Consider the following 24,676-nt stretch of genomic DNA (forward strand, 5'->3'; position numbering starts at 1 on the left):
TATTAACTGTCTTGTTGCTACGTTTACACATGTTGATGTGTCTTGTATCTTGTAAACAAAGTATAGAAACAGTCTCTCACCCTTTAATTATCCCAACACCTCTCAGTCATCTCATCCAGATGTTGCCAAGATGTAAAATTGTTTATTGTCCAACAGAAATTCGACAAATGGCTCCCCAAATGTTCCACTTTTTCTTTCAGGACTAAACTCATCACTTAAATCACTTTAGTTAATAACAAAAAATGTAAATGTCTATATTAATCTATACACAGTATGAACCCATCCATCTGTCTCCTTACTTCATTCTTCTTATGTTCTGTACATTTGCATTTGCACTCTCCTCGTTTGATGTCCTTATGTAACTTTTGCTCTTCCTTTATTTTTGTCTGTGTTGGTTCACCTCAATTCTTTGTAAAATCTTCTTTCAATAAAACAAAGAGTAAGCTGTGAAACCAAATGTGTGTGCTGGAAAGAGACAGAAGGAAACGAAACACAGTGTTTGGTTTTTGCTGTTAAATAAACAAACTGCAGCTTGACAACAGATGATAACATCTGTAACTTGGTGATCACTTACATCCTTTGACATCACTCACATTCTTCTCTGTGTTGATAATCTGAACTAATTTGTCTCTTTCATATAATTTTGAGTATGGGCTAATGTTATATTCACTTTCTAGGCCCTCCACTGACTGGTTTATAAATGATTTAAAACTGTTATTTCTCATCACAGGAAGGAAATAATTTGCAAGATTGTAATAAAGATAGATGTGGACATTTCTTGTCTCATTTTAATTTAAAGTTCTTATTTTGGCTCTTTGATGTATTTACGCCACCCTTTTCTTATTTTCACTGCCTTGTGTGTAGGAGATTTTCTCAATCCTTAGTTATATATTTACATTTTATTTCATTTTTCCTCATCTATGCTCTTTTTTGTACTACATGTATACATTACTCATATTAGTTAGATATTGGGATATGGGTGCATATATATCAAATTCTGGGGACCAAAAACATTCACAAAACACTCACAAAAATGCAGATATTTTATAGAATACTGAAACTCTAAAATATCTAATATCAACTAATTTTAGTAGTGTATATCCTCTATGATACATATTTTACGTTTTGTATGTTCCTAATTGTTTGATAACAAAACTTTAAAAAGGTAAAGTCGATATTATTTAGCCAAGACCGCTAATTTTAAAAAGACGCAATATGTCCAAAAGACAGTATTTACTGGAGTTAGCATGCTAACCAGCTAGCCCAGCCTATCCCCATCCAAAGCTCCCATGTTGGCAGTGAAAACAACAAGATTACCCCAGAGCCCAGGCTAAATGAGCTAACAAGCTAATGGCCACAACAGTTAGCATCAATCAGCGGTTACTCTGGAGATATGCTGACCCCTCTTTATTTGGAGTAAAGATTCAACAAGTGGCTCATTCTTACATGTAGCACCTTTAAAACTTCAGATCTGAATCAGGTAACAAGAATGAAACAATGTGCACAGAATGTCATGATTGTAGGAAAGCATGATGGTTTATTGGGAGGGAAAAAACATGAATATAACAAAAAGCTTTTCAACTACAATCCCACAATTAACATTAACTTAGTGAGTCTAAGTCGCTCGATTTTCTGACCCCCTCCCTTCCTCTTCCAGCCATCTGTCCACCCGCACGAGATCTTTTGCCAACTCCAGTCCGTCGCCTCGGTGAGAGTGGAGCCGCTCAGGATTCAACCAGCTGGAAGACAAGGGAGAGAGAGAGGGGAAGGAAAGGTGTTTTTGTTTTTTAAAAAAATGCAACAAGCCACGACTGATAATACTTTTTTGGTCATTTAAATGCTGGAACTGTCCGTCTCCGAGTGCAATTATAGAGTCGGCGTTCACTTTAAGGTGCACATTCATTTATGGGTGAACAGAAACCCAACATTTCACGTCACGATTAGTCTTTACATTCACAGCTCTCAAGAAGTGATGATTTAAGAAAAAAAAGGAGCCAAGGCATCACTGAGCACAGGACAGAATATCAACGGAAATTTAGCATGAAATCGTCTGGTTGAGTCGATAAAAGACTAAAATCTGCCTACTGGGACTGCTGAACATCTGCTATTGTTTTTCATCACAACAGCCCCCTGAGAGAATAGAAACACATCAGTATTCGAGGGAAGGTGCGGGCGACACAGTCTGCATGCAAGATGTTTCCACTGAACACAAAACACCAGGTGACTACAGAGCTGGGAGGAAAACTAATAGGTCAAGGAGGAACGGAAGGATTCAAGGACAAAAACACAGGAGTGTCCAGAGGCCGAGCCAGTTATTACAGCTGGAAACACACACACACACACACACTTCTGTTTATAAGTCAGGCTGATTACTCATCTTTTCCCACAGATCAAGAATATATAAATGGAACAAATGGAGGTTATAAGACACCTTTGGGAGCCGCGGAAACAAAAGCCTGAAATCAAAACATTTCCGAAAGGGAATTTTTTTTTATATATTTGAATGTCCGACGGCCTTCGCTTTTTTTGGTCTCTGATCCATCTCTGTGACGTCAGTGCTGGGTCAGCACACAAGACTCAAACTATCTTTAACCGTCAGTGCCACGGATACAACATGAATTAATATCAGTGGGAGTGCATTTAACCAACTGGCCTCTTAACTCTGGACACCGATGTGAAAACACATTTACCAAATTTACAGCAAAGAAACTTCATGACAAGGAACACAAGGGACTGCATAAAAAGGGCTTAACATTCCAGTATAGAGATCCGGTAATTAATTTTTGTAAGATGTCATTTTATACGAGCAGGACTAAAATGACAGGTGATGCACCGATCCGATCCAAATAGCTGGATTTTGATTTGTTTGCACTAATCTGTGACCTAATTGTGTTTGTTTCATTTCATTCTTTCAAGTTGTGTTGATTTATAGTGGATTTATTGTGTTTATATCGTTTACATTAATTCAAAGTATTTTTTTGGTCAAGAAGAATGTCTTCGTAAACATAGAACAATGAGCTCAGTCTCTTCCACACAGCTTAGTGATTAAACGCCGCTATCGGACGGGTCAAAAATCAGGTATCGGAATCGGATCGGAACTGAAATCATCCTTAAAAATGACCAGCATGCACATTCAATAATGTTAAACTTTGTAAAACTTGACTTACTACATTTTGTTCATACCAGTATTGTTTAAAGTCGTGTCTTAATTTAAAAAGGTGCAGTGAGCGATTCTGGAGAAACATCCTTGGTTGTCAAATACAGACAGACAATCTGGGTTTGTATCGGCTCTCGAGCCACCAACCTGAAGAGTCAGTGTTTCGCCACCTGGGAATGAGACTTACTGCCCCTTTAAAATCAGCAATAATTGATTTTTTTGGAGGGGGGCTTGTTGGCTGCAGCGGAAACAGCGACATATTAAGCTGCTACAGTGAATGAAGCAACATTATGGAGTCGTGTTTCTGGGGGATAACAGAGGGAGCTGCACATTCGGTTAATAATTCTCCAAGTTCATCACTACGACTGACTCTTCTCACCTTCTCATGAGATACATATCTATTATAGGCACATTAATAATGGAAAAATATCAAGGCTTCATGTTCACAGCTTGGTCTCAGTCATATTCAACAACCGAAATCTAGATCCCGCCATCTAAACCAGGGATGACATGTCACATCCGTTATCCAACATTAAGAATTAATAAAAAAGACTCTTTACAGCTCGGTGTGCAAATATTCAATAATCAGCGCTCCCACTGAAAAGATTCCGACTCAAGTGTCTCAGAAATACTTCAGAAAAGTTTGACATTTAAAACTTGAATATGTAAACCTTCCAAAGAACTTTTAGCCGACATTAGACCCTTTATGTCTACAGCCATAAAAACACTGAGCAGTCAGTAAAGTGCATATTGATTTTGCAGTATCAATCAAATGCCGACTTAATTTCCAACCAGTACACTCTCAAAACGTCCAAAAGGTCATTCATGGAGTCAGAGAGTGAGAGCAGTGCTGAGCCAAGGAGGAGGAAGAGACCGCAGGTTATGCTGATGGATGAATGAATGAAGGGAAGCATACAGACTGCTTTATATTGACCAGTCGGATTCTGGGCGCTTCCTTGAAAGTATGAGCCATTAGCAGTTCCTGTTTGTAATGTTCCAATGGATGAACACCATACCGTCACTGGATCGTGTTCACATGGCAGGAAACTTACAAACGCGATGTTTCCAAAGCAAGTTCTGCAGTCATAAAGAACATCTTTTTCTTGGCACTGAATATGAAGGATGATGATACCCTCGCAAAGTTTTAGTCACACTGAATCTGTGTGCATCAGTTTAGCGTGTTCTGACTTAAACTGACTGACATTTTGGACACAAATTGCAGTACCTTATTTGTCAAACTAACTTCCTGTTTACAGAACACCTGGATGCAGCTGTCCCTTTCACCTCATGTGGTCTCTTTGGCTCCACTGCCCTCCTGTTAACTCTCTTGCACCCCTGGAGAGGCACTCAAACAGTTTGAAAAACTTTGAAATAGACTATGATTAAAACTGTCATACATTTCATATTTCCTGATATTTCCTGATAATTAAATGTGAGGCAAATTACACATTTCAGATGTCAGGTCCTATTAACTGCAGTTTCATCAGCCCTGTCTTGAGATTTTTTTCCCCTCCAAACTGTTACCAGTCATCGCAGTTTTATGACACCTCGTTAAAACCCCGACAGCTTTGCTTCTCAGTCAGTGCACTTAAAACCAATCTGACAAAATTTAAGGCCACTGAAATTGACTTGCGTGTGCGAAATGTCAGACACTTCTAATGTGTTTGTACCTTTGAGGAAACAAAGGAGGAGGGAATACATGTAATGGGGAGAAACAGGAGAGCTACCGTTTGTGCGAGAGAATCAGAGATGAAGAGAAAAGGGCAAAGTCATCGATTAAACAAGAGCAAACCTGTCCAGCGAAGGCAAACAATATGCAACGAATGTCAATATTTTTTAAACACATCTGATGAAAAGCATCTCTAGAGTAGTGCCTGGCATTCTGCTCTGCTAAATGTCAAAATCTTATATGGTAGAAAGGCAGACGCAGCAGCACGGGGCCAAGCGCTGTGTTGTCGTTATTGATCAGTTCCCTTTCATGCTTGATTTTGTGATGAGGAGTAACAAAAATACATCTTTGAATCCTTTCTGTTTCTACAACAGGGATCAAACCAGCTGAAGTGCTGACGCCACACTGAGTCTCCATCTTCAAAGTTACAATTTTGTTGCCGCTGTGACACTCGATCGACTCTTGTATAATCTCCACCGTTGGGGGGGGGGGGAGAAAGAACCCGTAGGAGGGGATATGGGAAGGATGAAGAAAGGCTTTTAAATGAAGAACACTTGGTCTTTACAGGCGGTGGCACGCGCGGGGGCTTCCGTAGCGGTGGAGAAGGCGGCTACGATGGAGGCAAAGACGACGTTTGGGCTCTTGGCGGCGTCGACGGCCGTGTGCAGGCCCCTGGCGCTGTAGTACTTCACCAGAGGGACGGTCTGCCGGTGGTAGGCGTCCAGACGGGAGCGCAGCGTCGTCTCGTTGTCGTCGCTGCGGCGGATGAGAGGCTCGCCTGTCAACTGAGTGCAGAAAAGATGGGATTACAGAGAGGCAGTAAAACCTGAACAACAATGCATGCCAGTTTCAACCTGTTTCTACAATTAGGTCAGGGCTCCCATCTCGCTTTCCTTCTCGCACACACGTTACTTGTTCCCGTGCTGAAATCTTTGTCTTGGTCAGAACAGAAGCTTTTGGAAATCACAGCCTCCTTTCTCAGTCAGGGGATCGAGTGTCACTGTGTGCTGCTTTGTATGGAGAGTCAATAAGAAGGTAAGGAAGTTTGGTAAGTAGGGAGGCCCTGATCCATCTGAACCCAACCTGAACGTAAAAAGAGTTTCTTTGTCATTGTTATGTTATTCTTAAGTTGAGTTTTCGCTATTAGTTACATTCATTCAGTCACAGCGGCACAACAGCAATAACTGGCTTCATGTTACAACACATACAGTGGGGCAAAAAAGTATTTAGTCAGCCACCAATTGTGCAAGTTCTCCCACTTAAAAAGATTAGAGAGGCCTGTAATTTTCATCATAGGTATACCTCAACTACGAGAGGCAAAATGAGAAAAAAAAATTAAAAAAAATAAATCCAGAAAATCACATTGTCTGATTTTTAAAGAATTTATTTGCAAATTATGGTGGAAAATAAGTATTTGGTCAATAACAAAAGTTCATCTCAATACTTTGTTTTATACCCTTTGTTGGCAATGACAAAGGTCAAACGTTTTCTGGAAGTCTTCACAAGGTTTTCACACACTGTTGCTGGTATTTTGGCCCATTCCTCCATGCAGATCTCCTCTAGAGCAGTGATGTTTTGGGGCTGTCGCTGGGCAACACAGACTTTCAACTCCCTCCAAAGATTTTCTATGGGGTTGAGATCTGGAGACTGGCTAGGCCACTACCAGGACCTTGAAATGCTTCTTACGAAGCCACTCCTTCGTTGCCCGGGCGGTGTGTTTGGGATCATTGTCATGCTGAAAGACCCAGCCACGTTTCATCTTCAATGCCCTTGCTGATGGGAGGTTTTCACTCAAAAATCTCACGATACATGGCCCCATTCATTCTTTCCTTTACGCGGATCAGTCGTCCTGGTCCCTTTGCAGAAAAACAGCCCCAAAGCATGATGTTTCCACCCCCATGCTTCACCGTAGGTATGGTGTTCTTTGGATGCAACTCAGCATTCTTTATTCTTCAAACACGACAAGCTGAGTTTTTTGACCAAAGAGTTCTATTTTGGTTTCATCTGACCATATGACATTCTCCCAATCCTCTTCTGGATCATCCAAATGCTCTCTAGCAAACTTCAGACATGCCTGGACATGTACTGGCTTAAGCAGGGGGACACGTCTGGCACTGCAGGATTTGAGTCCCTGGCGGCGTAGTGTGTTACTGATGGTAGCCTTTGTTTCTTTGGTCCCAGCTCTCTGCAGGTCATTCACTAGGTCCCCCCGTGTGGTTCTGGGATTTTCTTGTGATCATTTTGACCCCACGGGGTGAGATCTTGTGGAGCCCCAGATCGAAGGAGATCATCAGTGGTCTTGTATGTCTTCCATTTTCTAATAATTGCTCCCACAGTTGATTTCTTCACACCAAGCTGCGTACCTATTGCAGATTCAGTCTTCCCAGCCTGGTGCAGGTCTACAATTTTGCTTCTGGTGTCCTTTGACAGCTCTTTAGTCTTGGCCATAGTGGAGTTTGGAGTGTGACTGTTTGAGGTTGTGGACAGGTGTCTTTTACACTGATAACGAGTTCAAACAGGTGCCATTAATACAGGTAACGAGTGGAGGACAGAGGAGCCTCTTAAAGAAGTTACAGGTCTGTGAGAGCCAGAAATCTTGCTTGTTTGTAGGTGACCAAATACTTATTTTACAGAGGAAGTTACCAATTAATTCATCAAAAATAAATCCTACAATGCGATTTCCTGGATTCTTTCCCCCATTCTGTCTCTCGTAGTTGAAGTGTACCTGTGATGAAAATTACAGGCCTCTCCTCATCTTTTCAGTGGGAGAACTTGCACAATTGGTGGCTGACTAAATACTTTTTTGCCCCACTATATAATAAGTTCCACACAGCTTTGAATTAGGTAAAAAAAAAACAAAAAACTAAACAATGCAAGCATGGTGAGGCGGCTGCCCACGGTTCCGTCTTCGTCGGCGAAAAAACTTAGAGACTCAACATTAACCCGTCAGTACAGAGCCAAGCAGTTCCCGAACGACTTGTATGTGTCAGGTGAACTGTTGTTTTGCAAAGACGCAGACCTGAGAAATCATAATTTAAGTTGTAATGCGAGAGAGTTAGCCACCTGCCCGATTCATATTATCAGCATATAATACCAGAGTGACTGTCAACTGCTGCTAACAGTAGCTGCTGTTAGCTAGCTAGCCCTGTTAGCTGACCCCGCCTGAGCTGGGAACTCAGAGGACAGGGGGAGGGTTGGTGTTTTCACTGCTAGCTGCTTAGTATGTTATTGACATACCGTCACGAGTATAGCTTCTCATTTTGTTGGTCATCTTTGCTAATTTTTTTAATATTTACAACTTACGTTTTCAGAACAATTTTGGTATGCAAACATTTACTGGATCTGCCTGAGAGTTGACCATGTTTTTATTCAGTGAAACCCAAATTAAACCCATAAAAACAAAAAATATACTACTGTATGAAGACATGATGAAATCAGATGTTTTTGATGCACTTTAGTGTACTCTACAGTACAGTATTGAGGAAATGTGTTTGTCACCTCAATAAATTTAAGGTAATTTCTATTTAATTTGTGTACATCTTGTCATTTACATTAAAGAAACACTGTTTTAGTAGTAAAATAAGAGTAAAAGGTAAAAAATTCCCAAATGGAATGGAAAAAATGGAATTTGGGAAAAAATAAAACTGAAATTGGGAAAAAATAAAACGGATTTCATAGGGCCCTACTTTCCCCCCATTCTGTCTTTCATAGTTGAAGTGTACCTATGATGAAAATTACAGGCCTCTCTCATCTTTTTCAGTGGGAGAACTTGCACAATTGGTGGCTGACTAAATACTTTTTTGCCCCACTGTATAATAAGTTCCACACAGCTTTGAATTAGGTAAAAAAAAAAAAAAACTGGCGAGGGAATCAGCAGAGTAAGTTGAAACCGGGATGGAACAAGGGGCACTCAGTGCCTCAGTTTCATGGTGGTGCAGTCCCCACTGCAGACAGCATGACTTCAATTTGTGATTTTCCTGAATTTCAAATTGGCTTTGCTTGTCTCTGTAGTATTTCGGTGCCAAGCAAAGAGCGTGTGGAGCACAGGTGGGACAAAAGGCCATGATGGTGACAGCTGTATTGAAGTCTTCTGATGAGTACAGAGCAGGTTAATGACTGAAACTGAAGGCAGACTGGTGATCCTGGCAACACTGCTATCTGCTTTCACGTCTCCATTACAGACTAAAAGCATGAGTAAACTAGGGCGGCACCACAAATTAACCAATTCTTCAACATCTTTAAAATATTTCTGTCATTGTTCCTGTGTTGTTGGCTGCAACTCAACAAATGGAAAGTGCCCAGTCACTGTGATATCATCAGCAATAATAACACCACTTGAAACACTTGGGCGGGAGAGCGTTTGCCTCCACTTTCATGCATGACCTCAGCTGTGCTTTTTTTAAATATAAGTGTAAACATTTTCATCTGGCATTAGCATATCTTTAAAAACACACCAGGAAAGCCTGACCTAATCATCACCATTCGGGGAAAAAAAAAACACTACTCAACATCAATACATCAATAAACCTCCCACTCAGTGCCACCACCACCAAGCAGAAAGCTTCTCTAATGGAGTAAAATAAACTGGATGTTCAAAAGACATCTTCCCAAATAGTCCTGATTGTCTTCCTGTAAATCAACTCCTTTGCGACGCATTTAGAGTTAACAAGATGAGTCAAAGGACGATGGCTTTACACACAAACATCTCCGCGTATTTAACTCTAGAGTGAATGTCCCAAACATTTTATACATTCTGAATGCGTCAAAGCACTTAAGTCTGAAGCTGGCTGATTGTCACCAATTTCCAGCCTGGCAGTGATTTTAGGTAGGAGGCAGTTTCAACAGAAGTGGTTTCTAAGTGGGTTGATAACGAAACTACTTACGTCATCCTTCATGGGCTCTTTGGGGGGGTTAAACTCCTCGTGGTAGGAGCGGCCACTCGGCTGATGAATTAGTCTGGGGAAATGGAGGGGAGACGGTGAGGAGGACAGGACAAGGACAGAAAAGGAATCAAGAGTGAGAGCAGAGGAGGAGGACAGATGAGGGTTACATAGCCACAGTGACTCACTAACTACTTAACTGTCCTTTTCACGGCCCACACGCTGCCCTTGTCCTACTTGGGCTTCAAACGGCAGCAGCAGCAGGCCTTCTCTTCCTCACAAAAGAACCCCCGTCGACACAAAGATGGCCCTTTACAAAATCTTACATCGAGTGTGTCGACGAATATTGCATTGTGGAGAAAAAAGGATAAACACTGTGCTGCGATAAACGCGCTGAATGATTTCCCAGCACACGCTTTTTCTAAAGCGCGTGTTCAGCTGAAGGTCTCTGAAATGTGTGGGTCAGCCTAAAATCAGAGCGCAGCATGTCGTATTAAACCGTTACATAAATAATGATTTGTGGCACAGCGGAGGCAGAGATGGAAACGTACCAGGAAACAACAACAAAAACAACACACTGCCAATTAAGTCGTTAGAAGGTTTTTGCGACTTTCTCTTCAGTTCCCTCTTTTGCCTCAACCTGTAGAGCTTACATAAGTGAATCCGTGCCAGGTTCCACCAGAAAGTGGGACGGCAAATTTATCAGAGCGTCTTTGTGAAATGAGTGGCTGCTGCTGGTTTGCTGCTTGATTTGCTTGTGGAAAAACACAGACCCACTGAACAGGGTGAGGTTAAGGACAAAACCAGAGGCCGGTACTACGAAGCAACGTTGAATGCACTCTGGATATCTTTACGTTATCTGGCCTAATCTTAAAACTTACAATCTCAATCACATGAAACAGTCACGCGACGGCAGTAATCAACTCCATAAGTCAACCCAGGTTATCCACATCTAGACACGAGTGAGTTCACGTCTGGCAGCACAGTGTTGAGAATGGCGTCTTTGTCAGCTGGCAGGAAAAAAAACGCTTTCTGTTTTTTTTCCTTCTGCAGAGTTTCCTGGTAGACAGATAGCTTCAACTGGAGCTTAAATAAAAAGCTACAACTGCTGCTATTAGCTTGTTAGCTTGTCTGCCATTACATCTGATGATATATTTACAGAAACCATGGATTTCTAAGATTTTTTTCCAATGGGCTACACGCCAACACTTCCTAAGCAGCAACAGTAAAGATTTCCACAGCCACGTCAGTTGCTTAGAAGAATGCGTCAGTGCCACTTTGTTGTGAAACTATACAAATGTTCTGTGAACTATTAAACTTCACCTGACTTTCCATCGGCATGAGGGTGAGGAGATAATGACTCAACTTTCATTATTGGTCGAACTGTTCCTTTAATGACTACACAGTCCTTTCATATCCATGCTGCGATGGCGGATAAAAGGGGAACATGAACAGTATTTCTGTCTGTCAAACCTGCATCAGAAACAGTTTCACGCTGCTGTTTTAAGACTGAATAACTCTCGTCACCTTTATTTGTCCCACTCTAACATTTTTACTTTCACATCCAGCACACACATCCATTTCAATTGTGCCACCGCAGTGAGCACTAGACATAAATCAGCTGGTGGATATATAAAATTAAGAGTGGCTTCACCATTTGTCTCCAATTTCTTTTAAAGGTCAGCACCGTCAAGACGGTTTTCAATTGATCGACGTCAACACAACTGAAAGCACACAGGGACTGCTGACTGATTTAGTTCTGAAATGTTGATATGACGACTGCTGTGACTTCTTGAAAGCTTTATGAACCTCTTTAACGTTTTAACGGAGCTGTGTGTACTTATCTATCAGATCACACTTAACTTTGAACTGATTTATTGTTTCCTGGTTCTTAGAAGAGATGCCACTCCTAATATCACGGCAATTATTCATCACAATAAAATCAACTGTTAATGTGCATCACTCATGAGCTGTAGCTTGAGTTATTGATTTGTTTCGGTATATACACGTGTCTCTTTTGAGCTCCAGGAAAAGTTTCCCCTCACAGTTTAAAAAGTACAATCAGGCTCTGAGCAGATCCAGTATTTAGCACATTTCATCAGGGACGGGCACGTCGACTTCTTTAAGAATTCAACCTGCGACCTTCCAGCTGTGGGACGCTCTCTAAACCCTTCAGGCCACCTTCGCTGCTAATCGCATGCTTTCACGCTCCACTTCTCTCAAGCATTATCTCACTGTCCCAGACTCTTCTGTTCACATGAATCAGCCCACCTGCCCAGCTGGATGCAACACGCGGACAGAATGAGAAGCTTCTCGGCCAAAAGGAAAAGAGGCATCATAGGGATATGAAACAGATTGAATCCTTTCTCCGGTCTTGAATAATTAATTCTCTCTCTCGCTCCTACCTGCCACAGATCCTGCGGACCAACAGAGAGTCGTCGACGGCGAACTCGATCACAGAGTCCAGCTTCTCCTGTCGCTTGTCCAACAAGTCGTCCAGCTGGAAGACGCAAAACACAGAGGGAGTCAAACATACGGCATGCCCGATATCTGTGGTTCAGTACAAGAAGCTCTCCCTTTCTTTCCTGATGACTGAATGTCTAAAAAGAGAAATGATATAAAAATGTATTGCTGTAGGGCCGAATTAAGATAAGATGAGAAAAGATAAGATGTTCCTTTATTGATGAACCTTGGGGGAAATTCACAGATAACACAGCAGTAGAGAGGGACATAGTCTCAAAATATAGAAGAATAAAATAATTTTAATAGAAAATATAATCAGAACTATTAGAATAAAGATAAAAATGTAAATTTCGAAACACAAATATTGAGGACCTTAAACTAATAAATTAAACTATTACATTATATTTGATCACATTTTAGTAAAAACCCATTCCCACTAATCTTTCATGAAGCCGTTTTTGCTTTTGATACAGAAAAAAAAAAAAAGAAATTGTGAAAGTGCATTCTGGGCTATACATTTTTTTTTTTTTTTTTTTTTAGCATTTCACTGATTATTTCAACCCATAAAGAAAAAAGACAGTGAAAGTATTGTATTTTGACTGTGAAAGACTGCCACCTGTCTCCCAAAAAGGAGCATAGCTTTTGCAATAATGCAGTGCCAGTGTATAATTTGCAACAGAACTTTCTGATCCTGTAAAGTCATTTAGATGTTTTATTCAAAATAGCGAAAGTGTGCAAGATGATATTTAAACACTACTGTAGCCGCTTTTTAAATTGTGCTTTTAGTGTGAACTGTCAAAGAAAAGTAATTCAAGTGTTTCTGCAACTACTAACTACTTTCATGGAGAGTTAAATTGTGGATTATATTCTCAATTAATTGATAGTTATACAGTCTATAAAATGTCAGAAAATGGTGAAAATTGTCGGTCAGTGTTTCCATAAGCCTAAGATGACGTACTTAGATGTTTTTTCCACAACTCAGATATATTCAGTTGAACAAATTAACCAATAAATTACTTGCCAATAAATTTCAGAGTTCAAAACTAATTGATTCATTGTTGTAGCTCTACATGTATGTAAATTAAATCTAAAACCAACAAACTTAAAAAAATGGTTCCAAATTTTGAGAAAAGGTGATTCTTTACTCTCTTTTCGAGGGTTTAATGAGAAGATAAATCCCACTCATGAATATCGTGTGTGGAGCTAAAGCCCGGACGCAGACACAAAGACTGAAGACAGTCTGGCTCCGTCTTTTGTGACCTAATCAGTTTTACTCAGCGTGATTTTGTTTCACATAACAGCAGCAAAGCAACAAAATCAAATTAAATTCTGACCATCTCCGCTTGTTTGACTGTGCGAGGGAACCCGTCCAGCAGGAAGCCTTTTTTGCAGGCTGACGTGTCCAGGTTCTTCTCTATGAGCTCCACGACCATCTCATCGCTGACCTGCAAGTCACAACAACAACACAACATGTTGACACAGTTCAGTTGCATCTGATACGTGTGCTACGCAGTGAGTTTCCTTCATTGCAATAAAAGGAGTCATTGTATCTGAAGCATAACAAACAGACTTGTTGATGCAGTGGATTTTTGAGCAAACAGCTCCGAGGAAATGAGAAATTAGTCACAGGAGGAGAGCAGGTTATGAAACAAAGTGCATAAAGATACAGATACAGTACTGTTCCCGCACACAGATATAGAACACACACACAACTAGGGAATAGAAATGTTATGAAAGGTCACATTGTGCTTCTTTTTTTAATTATTGTTAGGCACCCAATGAATTACGTGTCCTCAGCATAAAGATGATTTTGCAGGGAAGCAAACTCGCAGACCTGTACCTCTCATTTTGGCCGGGCAGAAGTAGTTATCTTCCTAGTTAGTCGACAAAATAAATGCAACATCTGCGTAAAAAAGAGCTCTGGCTCTAATGAAGCGCGAGAGGCTGTTACCAAAAAGTACGCTGGACACGAGAAAACGATAAGGGAAATCACAGGGAGTGCCACCTGCTTGGACGCCTGGTTGATGAGTCAGGGACAGCTTGAGAATGGCGTCAGGCCTTTTTTATCTGCTCTGAGTTGAGGTTTTTTCACATCGAGGCGCTTACACCATGCCTGCAAAAACACGAGGCATCGAAATAATGCCAGCTCAGTCGCCAGGATATAATGTTAGCAGTTTATGTTACTGCAAACCTTAGATACATCCACGGTGGACATTTGTACCAAATATGGAATATCTCCATTGTTAGCCGCCTGTCATATCAGGATGTGGAGGAGATGGTGTCGGTGTTATTAAAGCCAGCAATGCTGCTGAACGGTCGACTGCAGTTTGAGTCACACCTCTGGACATTCTTAAAGGACATAAGGACGACAACACTGGGTGTTTTTTTTTTGTAGCCCTCTTCTACAGGTCATCATCCCTCTCTCTCTTTCACCTCATTTCTTGTCACTCTTAGAAATAAGCCAAAAAGAAGACAGAGCCATAAGAAGACAAATACTACCACCACTAACTCCATCTGTGATTGTGTCGACCAAAACTGGCATTTAAAAGCCAAACGCTGTTTTTTTTTCTCTTAACCCTAATTAAGTGTTTTTTAAGCCCAAGCCTTAGCAGATCATAAACAAATCGCCAGGACAGGAGAGGGATAGAAAATTCAAACGAAACAGACGTAAAGTTGCAACATAAAGAATCGTTCAAGTTTGAACTTATCTGTGATTTTGTAGAAAGACACTTGGCGAACATTTACAGACTTACTGCCCAAACAACAAAGAAACAACGCCTCTCACAGCTAAAACTGTGTTCTGGTGATGAACTGTAGCGCAAAACACAGACAGCCATTTTCTCATATTTTGACAACTTAATTTATATATCGATTAGGAACAGGGTGCTGGGTGAGCACAGGAGATGCAGGCTCTGAATGTGCAGAAACGTGAGATCTAACACTCTGTACAGGATTAATAAAAACCCACTGTTTCATTCAATAAACAAGGTACAGGCTAAATTAAATCAGTCATTTAACCTGCAATTTTGCCTCCATTAGCAGGTTCCGCTTTATGCAAATATTTCAATTAGTATTACTTTTCTCTGTGTATGGCTGAGCACCAACTTGCAGAGACGAATACATCTGCTGTCTCACAGTTCAGGAACTTGTCTTCAAAATCAGTGGAAGCCATCTTGGTGTCAAAATGTCACTGAAGACAAATAAACACGAGGGAAGTGGTCATGTGGGACTGAACACAAGAGGCTGTAATGTCAACACGGAGCTTCAGAGAGGACAAAGGAGCAGAGGAAGAAAAATACACACAGAGACCATGAGAAGCAGATGAGCAGAGATTTTTTTTTTACCAGTTTGCCAGCGTCCATGGTCTGCTTGAGCCTCTTGCCGAGCTCGGAGCCCGAAGCCACCATCGCCCTCAACATGTCTCCGGTGGCCAGGTGGCAAACACAGTACTTCTCCGCCAGCCGAGGGGCCTGCGGGGAGAGGAGAGAGATCATTCCTGTTAAATACTAAATGATCAGAGGTTTAAATTGTCAGAACCAAACAGACAAATGAATAAAAAGTTTGGCAGTGGATTTCAACTCTGTTCTACCCACTGACGCTGTCAGAGAGCCAACCACCTGCACTGCTGGCTGGTAAAAGCATGAGAAAAATGTGATTGTTTTAGCTTTGAGGCCAAAGAGTTTTCAGCAGCAGAGATTATAAATCTGATTATAGCGACGCAGCCACACTGAACTTAATCCAAACCACCTTTCGGCTGATGAGCCTGATAGTTAAAGTGAACAGCATCTCTTTTCATCAAGCAAACTAAAGTGAAACCAAGACTCTCCAGTAAATTTGATCAATTACCGGTAATGTCATTGTAGTCATATCATAGATGATTGGCATGAGGTGTAGAACTGCAGCAATCAGCCTATTTAATGATCTCAAAATAAAACAATTCTCAGCTTTTCTGAATAATCGATGGATCGTTTCAGTCATTCTCCCAGAGAAAATGTAAAACATTTGCTGGTTCCGGCTTCTTAAATGTGAGACTTTGCTGCTTTTCTTTGTTATTTATGACATTATATGAGTATTCTTTGGGTTTTGTACTATTCATTTTTAATAATTATTATTTTTTGTTGATCAAGTCATCGATTTAGGATCTATAGACCTGAATTAATTCATTTAAAACAAGTGAATCTCATGGGATTTAATAAGTGAGTGTTTCGCTGACAGAAAGGAAGACTCATTGGTGAAAGAAAGAAAGGACTGAAGACACAAAAGTAATGCCAGAGCACGTGTCTGTGCACGTCAACACGCATGTGACACTGAGAGTACAATGTGAAGATGTAACACGACGGACTGAAGGAGGTCACTGTGACATTTCTTTGTTTGTCACATTTCTGTCTCCTGGAACGTTGCAACACAAATAATTCGGAATATTATGATTATGAAACTGGATTGTTACAGGCCAAAGATGACTATGTGCTTCAGGACTGTTGCTCCTAAAAAAAATGGACGTCTTCCAAGATTATCTTTGTTATTCAGAACTGTCTGTACTTCAAACAAAAAAAATGCGCATTAATATTGGTCAGTATTGGACCGATTATCAGTGTGGCCGGTTGTTGAGGCCGATATTCAGCATTTTTTCTGATTATTGGTCTATGTATTTTCTGATTGCCAATAAAATAAAACAAATCAGTAGTTGGGCTGTGATGGAGCAACCGTTCTCTGCGAGTGGTCAACACTTCCCTATCTGATGTCACAAGTAAAAGCTGATCAGCACTGCAGAAAATGGAAATACTGAAGCATTTTTCCTCCAAATTGTACACAAGTACAGTACTTGAGTAAATTGTAGTTTCTTACATTGCATCACAGATTAATCTCAACTCTGAGATTAAGATTTTTTCTTTTCCTGTAAATGTCTATTGATTCTTGTCATCTGTTTATTGGACTGACTCCTAGCCGACATATTTTTTTTTTATTCCACATTTTTACCAGTTTTAAAATACATAATGTTACATCCTGATTAAATCCATTCTGAAAAGACAGGGTCTACCTGAAGCACTGGTTTGATAGGATGATCCTGACCAAGTTCAACCTAAGCTTTCACTTGTACTCGTGTATTTTACATTCATTATACACTTGTGTACTTTACATACATAAGTTCAGGATTCAGACTGCAGGCTAACACCACTGTACTGTAGTTCTGCCTGCTGATGCTTCACCTGCTAGTCCATGCTCCAACAGATAAGTTGTTGCTGATGAGTCCATTATGATGATTTAATTATTAGCGATTATTTTTCTTGAACAACATTCTGTTGGTTATCTTACAATGAAGAAGCACATAATAAACTACCTAAACTGTTCTGTTTGTCAGACTAACAATCTACACCCAAATATATCTAATTAAATATGACAGACTGGGAGTAAACACTGATTGATGGTCGCATTGCAAGAGCAGGAAACACTTTTACTAGATAAAGTCTGTGAACAACAGACGAGAACAGAGAAGGCGACAGATGCTAACTTTTCACACTGGGGTATAAACTGCTAACTTCATCGTGAAACTTAAAAACAAGCGTTCAAACACACATCTTTCCTTTTCCTCGTGAAACTGACGGACACATTACAGAATAATACAACCTTAACTGAGTCAGACATGAGCTGTGTTTCTCTGACAGATGGAATCAGGTAAACCCAGGCAAGTTAGCATTAGCATTAGCTAGGAGTCCGGCCATGCGCTGAACGCTGTTTGTCAAAGCTAACACTTAGCAGCTAGCAGCTAGCAGCTAGCTCTGTTAGCTCGCCCGGTTGTCCCTCTCTCACCTGAGTGCCCTTCCCGGCTCCGGGTGGTCCGAGCAGGATGGCACGGATCCCCTCCTGCACATCGGCTATTGCCTCTTTCATCTGCGTGCTGGGGGCCATGTCTGGACCAGGAGAGCACCGGAGCAGAAACTTTATTAAAGTCTGTCTGGGTCGCTCTAGTGACACTTGAGCCAAGTTGGCCAGGAAAGGAAGCGCCACCGCCTCCTTTTTGCGATAAGGATTAAACCCCGCCCTCTACTGGGAAATACGGCGTTTGATTGGCTGTCAAACTACTTCTTCAGTAATTACGTGCGTTTGATTGGCTCCCATGTGGTTCTGTCATTAGTTGTGTAAGCGGATTGGATAAAATTCGTGCGACGCCTCATTTTGTCACATCCGAGGAAGAGAAGGTCAATTGTTTTATATTATTTTTTACTTTGATCATTTACATAAAAAACAGACTTCAATATAACTAAATACCAACTATCTAATTCCCTTTTTTCATTTTCAAATTTCTCGTGCCTTATTTTAAGCTCTTATGGCTTTTAAAAAGGCTTCAGTCTTTAAAAAATGACCTGTAAAATTCACAAATATTAAATTACAGAGGTTTTATTGACTTCACAGTTTAAATAGAATATTCCATCGAGCATTAGTCTACATTCTTGAGATTTACGTTCTCAGTTTAAAGCTAAGAAACCACCTATTTTTCAGTGTGAAAATTAATTCTTGATTTTGGAAATAGTGCAAAGCATATCTGATATATTCACTTTTTCTTAAGTAAAGGCCCTTTTTTTTTAAAGCAAACTCCAACTACTGTTTGAGTTACTTATTTATTGGCCAAAACATTTATGTTCTTTAAAAACGATGTTTTTATATATATAATATATCATATCACATTATATTACATTATATTGTATAATATAATATGATATAATATTATATCATATTATATCATATTGTATTATATTATATTATATCATATTATATTATATTATATTATATTATATTATATTATATCGTATTGTGATTTTAAGAATAATTTTCGTATTTTCACTTCCGAACTAATGGGTAATGAACTGTTATTGCAAATGATGGGTGTTTTTATTGGTAGGTCAGACAAACAGGAAGGCTGTTTCTTTTTCCGCTGTGACAGTTATTTGATGTGACAACTTCTCTTATTGGTGGTTAGTCAAAACGGTAAAATGACTGAAGCTGATGTGGTGTACTCCGATGTTAAGTTCACAAAATCAAAGGAAAAAGCCACAGGTGAGCCTGTCTGTCTGTCTGTCTGTCTGTCTGTGCATTTATTTTTGTCATTTGCTATCGCAGCTTTCTTGGAAATGTTCTTGTGTCAGATTTTGAGTGACTCATAAAACTTTCTACACTTTATCAGTGACTTCCTCACCAAATGAATCCACTTACGCCGAAGTCAAGATTTTGAAGACCGAGCCATCAGCAGGTAGGCATAAAACTTATCTAAATCATTAGATAAACTGCAACATGAACGAATTTGTCTTACTTTTTCCAGAATAAAAACATGTATTATTCAACAGGCTTTCTTCATCTGGCTGTTGATGGAGTGCTCGTTCTTTGGAAACATGAGACTCTGTTGAAACATTAAAATTCCCCAGATAGATTTTATTGTGCATGATTTAATCGTCAATTCTGACATAATAGAAAACCTAAGTTAAATACCACCGTGCATGCAAAGATGCTGCCTGAAGTGCTCAGCAAAGACAAGAATAAAGGAATGTAAAAAATCACAGGTTAAAAAAAGCAACAATTGCATGAAATTGGAGAAAAGCCCGTAGCCAGTAATGAAATAAAATCAGAACAATGACTCAGTTAGCTCGGATTAAAAACCAGATTAAAAAGAAAGAAAGAAAGAAAGAAAGAAAGAAAGAAAGAAAGAAAGAGAAAGTTTGCGGTTGTATACAACCGCAAACTGGATCTTATAAGATCCAGGCTGTCCATATTGTATCCTCTTGACACATTAACCACCATTTTTATATAAACACTTTATATAGTACACGTTAAAGAGAGTTAGAGTTAAAATATAATTTCAGTGAAAAGCCTTTGATTTTTTGACATCTTATGCTGCAGCTTCAGCTTCAATCAGGCTTTTTAAAGCGTTGTTGCCTTTGGTGTTGAAATGTCGTTGTGCTTTTTACAGTTGCAAAACTAGAATAAAGGAACCCCATTCCAACATGTTGAAATCTTGAGAGGAAATTTACTGTACAATGAGCTGAGGACAGGAAGTCTGGGTCGGAAAAAAAAAGAGGAACTAAACATGAGAAACGGCCAAAATAATCTGTATTATTATGTTGCAAGTAAAAGCAACAAACATCATGTTTCCATCTTTTCATCCTCATTCTAATCCAAATTTAACCATGCTACAAGGAACGATTAACTGGCTCTATTATGTGAGAAAAATAACTTAAATTATTGACAGAATATGAAGAGATGACAGTTTTGACGTTTTCACATGGACGTATCATGTTGAATAAATTTATACTGAAGTGAGCACGCTGGTCCAAAGCACCAGTGCTAACGGTGTTATCACCAAGCACACGGTCCAGACCACTAATGCATGGCTAATTGAGCTAACTAGCAAATGGCAGCTACAGCTAGCAGCAATTAGCGGTTACTTTGATATTCGGTACCTCCTCTTTGTTTTGAGTGTCATTTCATAATAATTCTAACGTATTGCAATTTTAACAGTCTTTATTAAATTCTGAAGCCTCTTCATGACCTACATAAGTAAATTCCAACTTTTATTGGGTTGGAAAAGTAATGAAATTGAGGTTATTTTCATGGCAGAGTGCTGCCTGAAGAATGAGACTGCTTTGTAGTCTGGTGGTACAGCACTAAAACAAACTGTTTCAGCGTCATCCAAATACTTAATCCCACAAACGCCAGCCAGAAGGGTTTAAAAAGAAAAAGAAAATTTAAAAAATTCTTTTATATACTCTTAAATATAATGCAGTGAAATCGAGATGTTTACCACAGGAGGAGGTGGTGGTCATACCACCTTTGTCCTGAGGGAGTGCCAGAAACAACACAAAAAGGAAATTTCTTTTAGCAGCTTTAATTTTAGGTTGGAAAAAGTTCACTGTAAAGGAACTTCGTGTGTTCAAATGAAAAAACACTAATACAAACAACATCTACCTGGTGCAAATCTAAATCCTCGCTCGTTTCACATCTACTCACCATCTTTTCTTCCTCTCTCACCCAGTCCTCTGCACACAGACTCATATGGGCCTAATTTACAACTTCTCCATCACCTCACATCAATTCAGCCAACAATTTCCTCATTTCATTAAAGTGTTGCGGTCCCTGCTCGTGAAGTAAATCACACATACTTACTTAGTTTTTGACATGTAGGTCATGTAAACCGTTTTCAACTGTGAGAAATTGAACGGAGCAGCTCCTGCCCCACTTACAAACACTAGGTTTACAGTGGAAGGTAACAACCAAACACACTATCTGCATCTTCTGCTCTTCAACAGGCTCTCAACAACAAGCAGCTGGAGGGTCAAAGGTCACAGCAGAGAGAGTGGCTGTAGTGGTACTCAGTGCTCTCCTGCTTGCTGCTGTCATCGCTCTTGGCTATATCTGTGAGTTTTACAGTTTTTAAAAGAAAAAACAATTTAATTTACATTGACTTCTACAATCTGATGATCATTTTGAAGAAAATAACTTGTGGCCTCACTTGCAGGTGACATACAGAGCTGTCTTAAAAATGAGAGTGCAACAAAAAATACACTCAAAATGTGCTTAAAACAGTGACTTCAAGTGATTTGATTCAAGCTGATTCTTTGAAATATCTTCAATATAAAGGATAGAAAATAGTTGAACATTTAGGTCTAATTCAAATACTTGCTGTCAAAGTTTTGGGTATAATTGCCTTAGTAATTTATTAATTTGAGTGAACGTTGCTCTGTTAATGCTCGTCACCGAGTTCTGAGTAATTAACCAAATGTGAGTTTCACACACTGACTTGACTTTCTTTTTTAAAATGAGGTTATGAATACCATCAAACCACGGGACATCTCCAGAAGCTGACGGTTGAGAATGCAGCCATGAGAAAGAATATCACAGGTAAGTCACATTTTGGGTTATACTCCAATTATCTGCCAAGAGTTTAGTTCTCTGTTCAGCTTCTCAAATAAAAGACGATCCTGGTGGAAGTGACATCGTTTTATCCTCTTTCATAACAGAGACACGCTGTGAAGTGATAATGGTGCAGAAACCCTGTCCACAACCTCCTGGTCAGTGACTGATGTTGCTTTTTTCTTCCTGACTGTAAATATGAACACTGTTTTGTTGCACATGATTCAAGTCTTTGCTGTAATCTCTTCAAAGCGGATACATGTCACAAATGTCAAGAAGGCTGGGAGCAGAATGGACCACAGTGCTACTATTTCTCCACTGTTAAATTAACCTGGGAACAGGCCAGAGAGAGATGCAGACGAGATGGAGCAGATCTGGTTAAGATAGAGAGCGAGGACGAGCAGGTAGAACACACTGCTGCAGCTTCATTCAGCTCTCTGGCTTTTGTTGTCGTGTTTTTGCATTAGTTAACATGATGAAAGTGATGTTACATAGATATATTGTATTTTTAATCAATTTTCCCTGTCCAGTCATTCCTGATGCAGACACTGAGAGACAAGATGACAGAGCCTGAGGACAAGTTCTGGATCGGACTGACAGACTCAGTGACAGAGGGCACATGGTTGTGGACAGACGGGACACCACTGAACAAGAGGTTTGACCTATAAACAGGTTTTGGTGTTTGCAAAATCAAAGTCACAAGTTTCATTGAACCAGTACTTTCTGTTCTGTGTCTCTTAGTTTGACATTTTGGAGCAAGGGAGAGCCAGATGACTGGAAAGGGGTCAACAATGAGAACGTTGATGGAGAGGACTGTGTGAGGATGGGAGAAAAATCTGGATCACACCTGAAGTGTTGGTTTGATAAATTCTGCACGGCACCTCAGAAACGTATTTGTGAGAAATCAGCAGAAACTGGACAGCCAACGTGCATCTGAAATATAGCTTAAGTCTCGTTCAACCTGTTAAACAATCTCAGGATCATGTGGAGCTTTTTATGTTTATAAATGTTTATGCTATAGAAGTGTCACAACTTTCCAAATCTACAATCTGATTTGAATTTGAATGTTTAAGTTTCTGTCAGTGTGAAGGTTATTACAATGTTTGACTGTTGAGCTCAGTAGTTTCATCCCCTGATAACTGTTGTTTACATTTTCAAATGCTTCTTTAATAAGATAAGCTACAGGTACGGAGAGGTACAGGGATGACGTATTTATGAAGGCTAACCTGGAAGTTAGCATCACACTGGTGCCCTCGGCAAAAATTATTTGGGATTTATGATACTTACATGTACATTCACAAATCATTCAAGATGTCACAGCAGCTGGTGTCACCTTGAAACTGCTCAGCAAGGAAGAAAATGTGTTTACTGTCACTGTACGACCCTTTTCTACTTTTATTTACTTCTTTAAAATGGTGTTTTGTAACTCTTCTTCTGTGCCATCTTGGAAAGGTCAACAACTCAAGAATAATTAAGCTAAAGCAGGCTGAAAATGTTCTTTAAAGCCTATATAAATGTGTATCCTGTTAAAAAATGAGATATATATATATACATATTTATTTTCATAAAATCATACAACACGTCTCTGATTTTGCATATTATTAAAATATTATCATAGTTTTTCATTTCCAGTTTGTTATTTTGCCACATGGGACCTTATTTTTATAAAACTTTGCATACTGGTGATGGAGAAAGAAATAATCTTTCGCTCCTGTTTGAATTGTGCCATGAAGTAAACATATGATGTTTATGAAATAAAACGATTCATGTTCAAGTCGATGAAGTCTGCTGGAAGTTTGTAAAGGAAGTATCATCTGTTTTAGTGTGAAATGACGTCATGATGCTCAACACATATCACCAACACCAACATGGCCGCCAACTCCACACAGAAATAGATTTAACAAAGTGAAACTCTGCAGTTATGTGAGAGGGCAGTCTGTCAGTAGTTGAGTAAATATAAAGACAAAGGAAAGCAGAAACATTTAGAGTCCAGCTTAATAAACAAGCAGCAGCAGCTCAGCGACACGTCTGCACTGAAAAGAGATTTCATGCTGCTGAGAGTTCTCTGGATTGTTACACTTCATTGAATTTTCCCAATTAATTGTCTTCTAACCACTATATTCTTCTGTTCTTTGAAAACAAATCATTTGTTGTGTCAGCTTGGGAAGATTTGTATTATATTATATTATATATCATATTGAGATATTTAGAATGATTCTAGTATTTTCTATTCTGAACAAATGAGAAGTAAAATGTTATTGCAAAGGTTTTTGTGTTATCATTGGCATCTCAGACAGGAAGGTTGCTTTTTGCCTTTTTTGTTTTTTCCTGTGACAACTTAAACTTCTCTTGCAACCTCACTGACAGTTAGTCAAAACGGTGGAATGGCTGAAGCTGATGCAGTGTACGTTAATGCTAGATTCATAAAATCAAATGGAAATGCCACAGGTGAGTATCTATCTATCTATCTATCTATCTATCTATCTATCTATCTATCTATCTATCTTTTTGCTATTACAATCTGAGCATTCTAGGAAATGTTCTTTGTCAGAGTTTGCGTGAATCATGAAAATTTATTTTACACTTTATCATTGACTTCCTCACCGA

The 24,676-nt window shown here is 39.6% G+C and overlaps 2 protein-coding genes across 3 annotated transcripts; one reads left to right on the forward strand and one right to left on the reverse strand.

Moving 5' to 3' along the window:
- Window positions 1–1,511: 1,511 nt before the first annotated feature.
- On the reverse strand, window positions 1,512–18,128 carry ak2 (adenylate kinase 2). Of its 2 annotated transcripts, XM_030412684.1 has the most exons (7): window positions 17,978–18,128; window positions 15,514–15,639; window positions 13,504–13,614; window positions 12,112–12,206; window positions 9,710–9,782; window positions 5,392–5,611; window positions 1,512–1,739 (listed from the first exon to the last, which is right to left on the reverse strand). In XM_030412684.1, exons 1-7 carry the CDS (start codon window positions 18,074–18,076, stop codon window positions 1,732–1,734), a joined length of 732 nt encoding a protein of 243 aa, XP_030268544.1. In that variant the 5' UTR covers window positions 18,077–18,128; the 3' UTR covers window positions 1,512–1,731. The 2 variants fall into 2 exon arrangements, with proteins under 2 accessions (XP_030268544.1, XP_030268543.1); XM_030412683.1 differs by lacking the exon at window positions 1,512–1,739 and having other exon boundaries at window positions 4,840–5,611.
- Window positions 18,129–19,109: 981 nt separating this feature from the next.
- LOC115579585 (C-type lectin domain family 4 member E-like) lies at window positions 19,110–23,843 on the forward strand. Its single transcript, XM_030413164.1, has 8 exons — window positions 19,110–19,222; window positions 19,350–19,415; window positions 21,466–21,573; window positions 21,980–22,057; window positions 22,177–22,227; window positions 22,322–22,473; window positions 22,600–22,724; window positions 22,811–23,843. Exons 1-8 carry the CDS (start codon window positions 19,159–19,161, stop codon window positions 23,004–23,006), a joined length of 840 nt encoding a protein of 279 aa, XP_030269024.1. The 5' UTR covers window positions 19,110–19,158; the 3' UTR covers window positions 23,007–23,843.
- The last annotated feature ends 833 nt before the right edge of the window (window positions 23,844–24,676 follow it).

This window comes from Sparus aurata, chromosome 3 (genome assembly GCF_900880675.1).
Source record: "Sparus aurata chromosome 3, fSpaAur1.1, whole genome shotgun sequence".
Classification (NCBI taxonomy): domain Eukaryota; kingdom Metazoa; phylum Chordata; class Actinopteri; order Spariformes; family Sparidae; genus Sparus; species Sparus aurata.

Bases quoted from the DNA above. Each gene is read 5' to 3' on its own strand.
- ak2 (XM_030412683.1), bottom strand. From the start codon at position 18,076: ATGGCCCCCAGCACGCAGATGAAAGAGGCAATAGCCGATGTGCAGGAG. The intron at 9,783-12,111 runs GTAGGAGCGAGA...CCATTTCCCCAG, and splicing joins GTCCGCAGGATCTGTGGCAG to ACTAATTCATCAGCCGAGTG. The intron at 5,612-9,709 runs GTAAGTAGTTTC...TTCTGCACTCAG, and splicing joins AAGAGCCCATGAAGGATGAC to TTGACAGGCGAGCCTCTCAT.
- LOC115579585 (XM_030413164.1), top strand. From the start codon at position 19,159: ATGACTGAAGCTGATGTGGTGTACTCCGATGTTAAGTTCACAAAATCA. The intron at 19,223-19,349 runs GTGAGCCTGTCT...ACACTTTATCAG, and splicing joins ATCAAAGGAAAAAGCCACAG to TGACTTCCTCACCAAATGAA. The intron at 19,416-21,465 runs GTAGGCATAAAA...GCTCTTCAACAG, and splicing joins GAAGACCGAGCCATCAGCAG to GCTCTCAACAACAAGCAGCT.